This window comes from Nematolebias whitei, chromosome 4 (assembly GCF_014905685.2).
Source record: "Nematolebias whitei isolate Nwh7 chromosome 4, NemWhi1, whole genome shotgun sequence".
Lineage (NCBI taxonomy): Eukaryota > Metazoa > Chordata > Actinopteri > Cyprinodontiformes > Rivulidae > Nematolebias > Nematolebias whitei.
The window spans coordinates 9,082,715-9,092,398 of NC_056501.1; the positions used below are offsets into that span (position 1 = coordinate 9,082,715).

The following is a 9,684-nucleotide window of genomic DNA, read 5'->3' on the forward strand; positions in this document are numbered from 1 at the left end:
ATGGAAATGTTATGATTTACATTTATATTCTTTAGGGTTCAGCAACGAAAAGATGAAAATTTGAGAAAACGGACAAGTTCACTGCAACATGTTTGTTACTAAAGGAAGCTATGGTAAGTCTACAGGGACAAAAAGCACCAAGCTGCTCTGCTGACTCTTAAAAAGCCAGCAAGATGAAGAAAAATTATTTTAGCTAGAGTCTTTCACGTCCACCTAGAATATATTTTAACCCTCGACCCAGGTTAATAAAACTTCTGGGCCGTAGAGACGGGTTCAGAAAAGCAGCACATTTTCACACAATTTATTTAAATGTACGGACAAAGATACACTTTCAAAAAAACGAAGAGAAACTCCTGCATCACAAAACAAACCAAGCTAAAATTAAAAGCTGAAAATATCACGCAGCCTCCTCCACGTGTGAACTCGGGTATTTTAACATTCATTTAGTGTTTTGGGTTTTTACAACTAAAGTTTTAGAGGACGCTCCCCTCAGTTTGCTGCACGTTTACACCAATAACAGCGGAGCAATCTACAGACCAACCCCAGGTGCATCTGACCATTTACAGGTCAATCAAGCCTGTTTAGAGCAAATAAAACCCATTTAGTACCAGTACCCAGCTACAGAACAGTTAAAATGAACTGGCACCAGTTCAACACCACGAAGCTTCAGGAAAAACAAATGGAGTTTTTGTTTGGAGAACCAAACGTCTGTTCCCTCAGACCTCAGCTCCGAGTGTGTGTGTGTGTGTGTGTCCTATTTTCACCCAGAACACACACTCGTCGTGTTTCTCACTCCTTGGTCTGAACCAGTAAAACCATTAACTCGCAGACGACAGCAGAGACACGCAGGGCAGGAAACGTGTTGATTGGTGCGACGAGCGACAAACCGACAGCTGCTCGTTTCGTCCAGAAACGCACACACAAAAAATAAAACAAAATCGCTAAAACTACAAGCAGATGTTGTCGGTTCTCACTGGTTCCTCTGAGCCAAACGGATCGAAGTGTTTTTAAAACAACGTTTTATTACAGTTTAACTCGGAGACAGGCGGTCAGACAGAGTCTCGCCTGACATGAAGCCGAAAACACAGAACAGTAAAATACTTGTCTTACATTTGGTTTGCGTTGTAAATGTACTTTACTGTATATGTACATGTACATCCATGTAATCGTCGTCTGCATTTTGGGTCACTTCCTGCATCTTCGTGTGGATGAAGAAGGTTCTGAAAACAGTGCCGTGTTTAGGAAGATAACTTTAGAAGGGACTGCACGGTTGTTTTGAAAAAGTTGTGTTTTCATCTGGACGAGGTCAGCACTGATGACATCACTGTGACGAGTCTGGAGTCAGCCTCCAGGAAGGAGAACCGTTCTTGACCTAAACAAACTCAAGGAGCTAATCCTGGTCCTGGTCAACCAACACCACAACTAGGACCAAGAAATGGTTTTTAGAAGCGTTCGGGGTCCGTTTCTACTGGCGAGTCAGAAAGTCCAACACCTCACCACACCTGATCTGGATGAAACCATCAGCCCTGCAGAAACACCTGTGGTGACCCAACCCACCTTTATTATGTGCGCACATACTCTGTACGTACATAGATAAAGAGTACACAAACACACACAAAGTAAGTACATGCATACAGAGTATACACGTACGTACAGAAAAACATGCAGAGTATGTAATACAATATGTACTATGTGTACTCTGTATGTATGTATATAGCAAGTATGTAAGTAAAAATAACATACACAAATACCGAGTATGCACATATGTACAGAGTACATAAATACATACAAAATTTGCACATACCTTGTTTGTACGTATGTGCGCATGTACTTTGTATGTGCTTACATTGAGTGCGTACGTACTCTCATGTACTTTAACACAAGTAAGTACTAAGTATGTATTTATGTACTTTGTATAAACATACACAGTGTCTATGTATGCGTGTACTCTGTCTGTATGAAGAACAAAACTCCAAAACAGTTTGTACCTGTTGCTCTGTCTGCGATACTGATTTCTGAACTAAATTAACACGTTAGCGCTAAACCCAACAGCAAAATGACGTTCCACCGTATAAGAACCGAGCTTTGGTCCCAGCAGGACTACTGGTCCTGACACGCAGGGGACTGGGCCAGAGAAGGTCCTACACAGGAAATAAAATCCAAACGCAGTGAAAAAGTTCAACTCAAATACTTGAATTTAAATCCAAAGTGGTTTTACCTGCACATGATTTCATGGGTGAGGAGGACGCGACACATCTCCGGGTTCTTGTCCTGACCTTCGTACAGGATCGGCTGACGGGACAGAAACAGAAAGTCACTTTTTTTTTAGGGGAAAAAAAAAATTTATATATAAAAATCACTTCTTACAAGTTTCAGAAAACTCTTTCTAAAAGTTCTGCATGTTTGTCTGAACTGAAGGAAACTAATTAACCATAGTTGCACAACAGTATAATGCAAATTATTCAGTTTATTCTGAATATAAACGGTTTAAAGTGAATGTCAAAGCATCTTGTGACCAGTTTAGGTGTGAATGATTTCACAAAACATTAATATAAAACAGTTTAATCTGGTCAAAAACTGGTTCAATAAAAACAGATTAGTCGGAGGTTAACATGATTACCTCGTATATAAACTAGTCTATTGTGTGTTGACTCTGCTTAAACGTACCGGTAGTTAAAAATCAATTTAGAAATAAAATAATGTTTAATAACAAGTTTTTAAAAATGTTTAGAGAACATTTAAAAACGTTTGATGTTTATAAACAAACGTTAAAGATAAACCAGTTTATTGGACGTCAACCAGTGTACCCAACCCTAAACCAATTTGCTTAAATTAGTTATTACTCCTTAGTCAAGTTTCTCTTTTAATTCAGCTGAACATTAAAAGCAGTTAGATTTACAAGAAACTAGATTGTTGCACTAAAACTGGTTTAACATTTCACCAGCTTTAAAACAAAACAGTTTAATGTAAAGTTTCCAAGTAAATCGTTAAACCAGTTTACTACATTTATTATTCAATGTCTTGGATGTAACGGCCAGTTTCAACAAGAGATTAATCAGTTTATACACCTATACACTTTATAGTATTTGTGCCCAAATACAAATAAGTTTGTGCCAAATTTAAGCCAGTTTGCATTAAATTTAAACCAGTTTGCACCAAATACAAAACAGTTTGCACCAAATTTAAACAAGTTTGCACCAAATACAAACCAGTTTGCACCAAATACAAACCAGTTTGCACCAATACAAACCAGTTTGCACCAAATTTAAACAAGTTTGTATCCAATTTAAACCAGTTTGCACCAAATACAAACCAGTTTGTGCCAAATACAAACCAGTTTGCACCTTTTTTAAATCAGTCTGTACCAAATTTAAACTAGTTTGAACGAAATAAAAACCAGTTTACACCAAATACAAATCAGTTTGTACCAAATTTAAATCAGTGCATAATAAAATTAATTTGTCCGTGCCTAAAATAAACTTGTTCACAAAAATAAAAAGCAGTTTATACGAAATATGAAGTACACAGAAGTAAACAAACGTAAACAAAACATAATCCAGTTTGTAGCAAAGATAAACCAGTATTTGATTATTAAGAAACCAGTTTATAAAGGTCATAAACAGAGTGGGTAAGGATAATGGATGGATAAATAAACCAGTTTAATTCATGTAAATATAACACAATAAACCTGAACCAGAAAAAAACAGTTCAAAATCAAATTAAACGTAACATTTGACTTCAGAAATAAAACTACATTTACACTAAGGACAAGCCAGTTCACACCCGTGAAACACGTCTATTGTAAAACTAGTTTACCATGTTAATGTACAATGTTAATGCTTAGCGTATATCTTAGATCCTTGTATACTGCTTCTTTTGATATACTTTATATTATTGCTATTTTGGGTGTAACTGGGACCTTGTGTACACAATTTTGATCCACCTCATGTGCCACATGTGATGCGAATGACAATAAACTTGAACTTAAAGCTGGGTATTTTTTTCATTTGTTTAGTGTTTTAATCTTTTTCTGAAATATTTAAACTTGGTCATTTTATTGCACATTTAAGCTGCTTTTATTTTATACTTTTCTCAGTTTGAAACCACTCAAACATCTTGAAAACTGCAGGTGAATTTTAAGATCAACCAGTTTTTATTTTATTTTATTAGAGACCACCTGAAACCAGTCAGCTGGTCAGAACTGGTGTTCAGGTGAGTTTGGGCACCCCCCCCCCAGCCTTACAGCAACATAGCCCCAAACCACCAACACCTCCCACACTTCACCCGTGTGGTGGTCTCTGCCTCCTCCAGCCTTCCCAGAATTCCCTGCCAGATGGCGGGCGGCGCCCCAGGATGAAACTCGCCCTGCTTCTCCTCCTCGCTCCCCCCTCCTCACCCCCACTGAGCTGTCATGTCAGCGTCCAGATGACGGATGACCGCTGAGAGCTGAGCGAGGCGAGTGGATGTGTGTGTGGATACCGGCTTTCCCCCCGAAGTGAGGACTGGAGTTAACGTGGGGTCGTTTTGAGGACTTTAGTTTTAGGAGGACCTGGTGTCAGGATTCAGGTCGGGGGGTTTGGGAGGGGGTTCGTTAAGAACGGCGCCCTCACAATGAGGGCAGCAGAGATCTCCGAGTGTGTGTGGTTTTTGTAACGATTGTAAATGAACTCCACTAAAAGCATAAATGTGTGCGCGTGTTCTTAACCCCACCCACCCCCACTCTTCCTGCAATAGCCTACCACTACATCATCCACCTTTATAGTAAAAACAGACCTCCACCCTGCACCCCCCCCCCCCCGGGAACAATACTTTTAGGATAACGACCACTTCTGCATTATTGATCCAGATCCTGGCTCTGTTCCTGGGGATTAAAATGCTCCAGTTTGACCAGGAGGGATGAGGATTGCATCAGACACACACACACACACACACACACACGCACGCACATTATACAGTTTGTAGATTTCGCGGTCGATATTTATACATCATCATTCCTGGTGTACGAGTCCCGGGAGTGTGAGATTGTGTGTCCACCTTCATGGCTGTTTGCAGGTTAACGTCCAGATTCTGCTCCTTAAATCAGTTTTCAGATCGCTGCTGTGAATTTCAACGTTACAACATCATGAAGACATTTATACTGGGAAAAAAAAATAAACATTTCATAAATTTACCAGTTTGAGCTGTAAAACTGTACAGCGAGAACATTTCTAACAGCAGTAAAATGTTTGCTTTCATTATTTCTGTGATCTTTCTCGGTTTAGTTTATCTATTAGAACTCGGACATTTTAACACCTTACAAATTGCTTTGAAACATAAATAATTATTAAAATCAGTTAAAATTCCCACCAGGTATTGAGTGTTTTTAAAGCAAATCTTAGTGTTTTTTCAACAAATATGTTTACAAGCTTTTTCAGTTCTGAATATTTTACTTTTTCAGGACTATAAAAAGTAAAAAAACAACAAAAAAAACACAACAACAAATAATAAATAAAACTTTTTTAGGCATATTAAAAATTAAGTTAACCATTTTATGTGACGGCAGTTTGGAAAGTTTGTAAAAGTTTTATTCTTCCTGAGATGCTTCAGAGGCAACTTGAGCGGTCCTGACGTCCAGGTCGGTCTATGGAGACAACTGGGTCTTTTGGCTACGTTCACACTGCAGGTCTTAACGCTCAATCCCAATTTTTTTGCTCAGATCCAACATCATCATTAAAATCACATTACAGCAGTCCATCGCTACTTCGCGGTTCGACATCCGCGGACTCGCTCTTTCGCGGTTTTTCAAAGTAAGAGTGAAAAGGGGGGGGGGGGGGGAGCGTACACGACATCGTCAACTTTAATATTACATGATTGGGACAGTGCGGGATACTGTAAAAAGTTAACGAAATAATAAAATACTTTGGACAGGCGTCACTCTCATAAGCCTACTCTGTATCGCTGCTCATAAGTACTACATTTCCCAGAAGTCAGCAGGGACCCAGAAGCCCTCCTCATTTATCATGTGAACAGCTAGTTCTGGATGTCAACAACAAACTGGTTGATCCACTATGAGAAGGTGCTATTTATAAGACTGAATTTATTGCAGCTCCTCAGACTGAAAGTTTTTTTAATTAAAGACAAAATGTTCCAACAAGAAGAATCCATCCAGAGGACCTGACTTTACTTTGTGAGATACTTGAATTTGTTAATGCCTTCGGAACGTTGCTCTCATTCCAAAAAGGAGAGCGGTGAAACAAACTCAAGTATCGATCCAATCGCATTAGCCGTGACGTTAGATCACATTTTCCGTAGCCTTAGTCATCCTGAGGTCCAGACCGGATCAAGGAGACAATAGGGTCTTTTAGTGGTCCTGAGGTCCAGGCCAGACTGTAGTTTTTAGCTCTCGTCTTAAAAACACAAACTCATTGTAGATGTTTTTTTCCTATAATTTTGGGGCGGCTGTGGCTGAGTGGTTAGAGCAGTCATCCACCAATGCAAGAGTTGGGGGTTCGAATCCACCAGCAGTCACATGCCAAAGTGTCCCTGAGCAAAACATTGAACCCCTTATTGTCTCCGATGTGAGTCCCATCATTGTATGAATGTGATAAATCTCTGATTAGTCCCTTTAGAATGATTAGTTCCATTAGCTTTGTGTAGATCTAGTAGAGTGCTGTATGAACGGGTAAATGAGGACAGATTGTGTTGTAAAGTGCTTTGAGTATCTTGATAAGATAGAAAGGTGATACACAAGTACAGTCCATTTACCATTTATTATTTTGTGTTTTGCCCATTTTCCTTTGTTGTTTTTTTCTTTGGTTTCAAGGTCGTCTCATTCCATCTTATGTTTTATTTTTAAAAAAACCACTTTGGTCAACAGCATTATTTTTTTCTGTTTTGTTGTTTTACTGTTTGTTAAAGTTCAGGTTTATGTGTTTTCAAAGCTTATTATGATATGCTTTGAAAACACATAAACCTGAACTTAAAACTATGCATTTCTTAAAATATTGGTTATTCTAGCGGTTGTGAGACAATTCAGAGAATAAAAATAAACTGAAGGTAGAAAACTTCTTTTTTTTTTTTTAGGAAACCAACATTTGTCAAAGTGTTTTTCTGGAGCAGCAGGGAGTCTTTGGAAGACAATTAAAAAAGAACATTTAATGAATCCTAAATATTTGTAAAGATCCGAGAAGACATTTTTATTTATAGCACAAAACGCTTTTGCTCTTTTTCCATAAACGCCCTCCAGCAGAGACCTCCAAGCCGGCGTCGCCCTCAGCTCCGTGATGCAAAACTGGGCGATGGCTGCAGAGTCCAATCTGCATTAATGCGTCTCCTCGCTGGATGCGAGGCCGCTGACAGGCGCTCAGAGGGGCCTCATCGATCCGCGGGGACTCCAGCCGACCCGTCTGTCAGGTCCGACTGTGGACCAACGGGGCGTGGTGAAGGTGGAGAGCGGAGAGTTTGTCACGGAGGAGGAGGTGTCAGGATTATTGTCTCCAGTGTGCCGTCGCCATGCTGCATTAGAGCCTATTGATCGGCTGGCGCTTTGTTGGAGGGCTGGTTGAGACATCGATCGGGGGACGTGCCGACAGGCCGAGCTGTTTGTGTCTGACGAGGACCGGGGCTTTAACACGCGTGTTGTAGACAACGCGTCAGGTCAAATCACCTGATCTCAGAGCCCAATGTTTCTGAAAAAGTGACTCGATGTGAAATGACCTTTTACCTACAGCCGGTCATAAACGAAGTCCAGCCTTTGATTCTGTGGTCCGTTTGTATTTCAGTTTTGTTGTCAAACAGAACAATTTTAACATTCTGTTTCAGTGTTGATTATAAATATTAAGATTTGAATTGAGTGTTTTTAGTTAAATAATCCTGAACTGAACGCTTCTGACCCACAGCGATCCACAACAGGAGAAAAGAGGACTCAGAACTGATGGAAGCTGGGAGGTTTGGATCGACAGGAATTTGGAAATACTTGTGGGTTTTTGCTGGCGGTAAAGTCGTTCACAGGTTCAAATCCCACGGGGGGTGGGAGTGGGGGGGTTCTGAGTGAGTGAAAACCGGAAAGGTGGGAGGATCTGCGGGGAGCTGAAGACCGAGTTACACCGCCTGGAAAGGAAAACCCATCAGAGCCGCTCCAGTTCAGGAACGTAATGAGGAAGAGGAGGAGGTCGGGGCTACACGTTCAAAATGAAAAAGCTTAGAGAAAAAAAAACTTTAAAAGATAGAAGAGTTTGAGAGATCTGAGGGAGAATTCAGTTTCTACTACGGAGTGACTGCTTGAGTCAAACAGAAGAAATCAAAGACATCATTCACAGGAAACTTGTCTGAATACCAAGAAACCAGTATGGAAACCGGTTTGGAGCGCAAGAAACAAGTTTAGGAATTAATATACAAATCAGGAAACCAGTTTAGAAACCAGGTGACTGGTTCAAAACCTGTTCAGAAACCAGTTTGGGAACCAACATTAATCTCAGGAACCCAGTCTAGAAATCAGTTTGGAAAACAGTTTGGAGCCCAACAAACCAGTTGAGAAATCAGTTTGGAAACCAGTATGAATCTTACGAAATTAGTTTGGAAACTAAGAAACCAGACTGAACGCAGTTTAGAAACCAGAAACCCAAGCTGAAAACAAGGAAACCAGTTTAGAAGCTAGTATAGATACCAAGAAACCAGTTTGGAAACCGGTTTGAAGCCCAAGAAACCAGTTTAGGAAATATACAAATTAGGAAACCAGTTTGTGATTAGTTTAAAACTGGTTCAGAAACCAGTTTGTGAACCAACATTAAGCTCAGGAACCCAGTCTAGAAACCAGTCTAAAAACTAGTTTGGAAACCGGTTTGGAGCGCAAGAAACCAGTTTAGGAATTAATATACAAATCAGGAAACCAGTTTAGAAACCAGGTGACTGGTTTAAAACCTGTTCAGAAACCAGTTTGGGAACCAACATTAATCTCAGGAACCCAGTCTAGAAATCAGTTTGGAAAACAGTTTGGAGCCCAACAAACCAGTTGAGAAATCAGTTTGGGAACCAGTATGACTCTTACGAAATTAGTTTGGAAACTAAGAAACCAGATTGAAAGCAGTTTAGAAACCAGAAACCCAAGCTGAAAACAAGGAAACCAGTTTAGAAGCTAGTATAGATACCAAGAAACCAGTTTGGAAACTGGTTTGAAGCCCAAAAAAACCAGTTTAGGAAATATACAAATTAGGAAACCAGTTTGTGATTAGTTTAAAACTGGTTCAGAAACCAGTTTGTGAACCAACATTAAGCTCAGGAACCCAGTCTAGAAACCAGTCTAAAAACTAGTTTGGAAACCGGTTTGGACCCCAAGAAACCAGTTTAGTTAAAATACAAAATCAGGAACCCAGTCTAAAAACCAGTTTAGAAACCAGGTAACTACCGTAGTTTAAAACCTGTTCATAAACCAGTTTGGGAACTAATGTCAGGAACCCAGTCTAGAAACCAGTTTAGAAACCAGTTGACTACCGTAGTTTAAAACCTGTTCATAAACCAGTTTGGGAACTAATGTCAGGAACCCAGTCTAGAAACCAGTTTAGAAACCAGGTGACTACCATAGTTTAAAACCTGTTCATAAACCAATTTGGGAACTAATGTCAGGAACCCAGTCTAGAAACCAGTTTAGAAACCAGGTGACTAGTTTAAAAGCTGTTCAGAAACCAGTTTGTGAACTAACATTAATCC

General features: G+C 39.8%; 1 protein-coding gene across 1 annotated transcript in view; it reads right to left on the minus strand.

The window, feature by feature from the left end:
* Positions 1 to 2,218: 2,218 nt before the first annotated feature.
* LOC119408382 (transcription factor COE3) overlaps positions 2,219 to 9,684 on the minus strand; it is a gene marked incomplete at its 3' end in the record, with an annotated part of 29,428 nt that continues 21,962 nt past the window's right edge. The window contains 1 exon segment of the mRNA XM_037675185.1: positions 2,219 to 2,292. Within this exon segment, the coding sequence (XP_037531113.1) occupies positions 2,219 to 2,292 (74 nt within the window).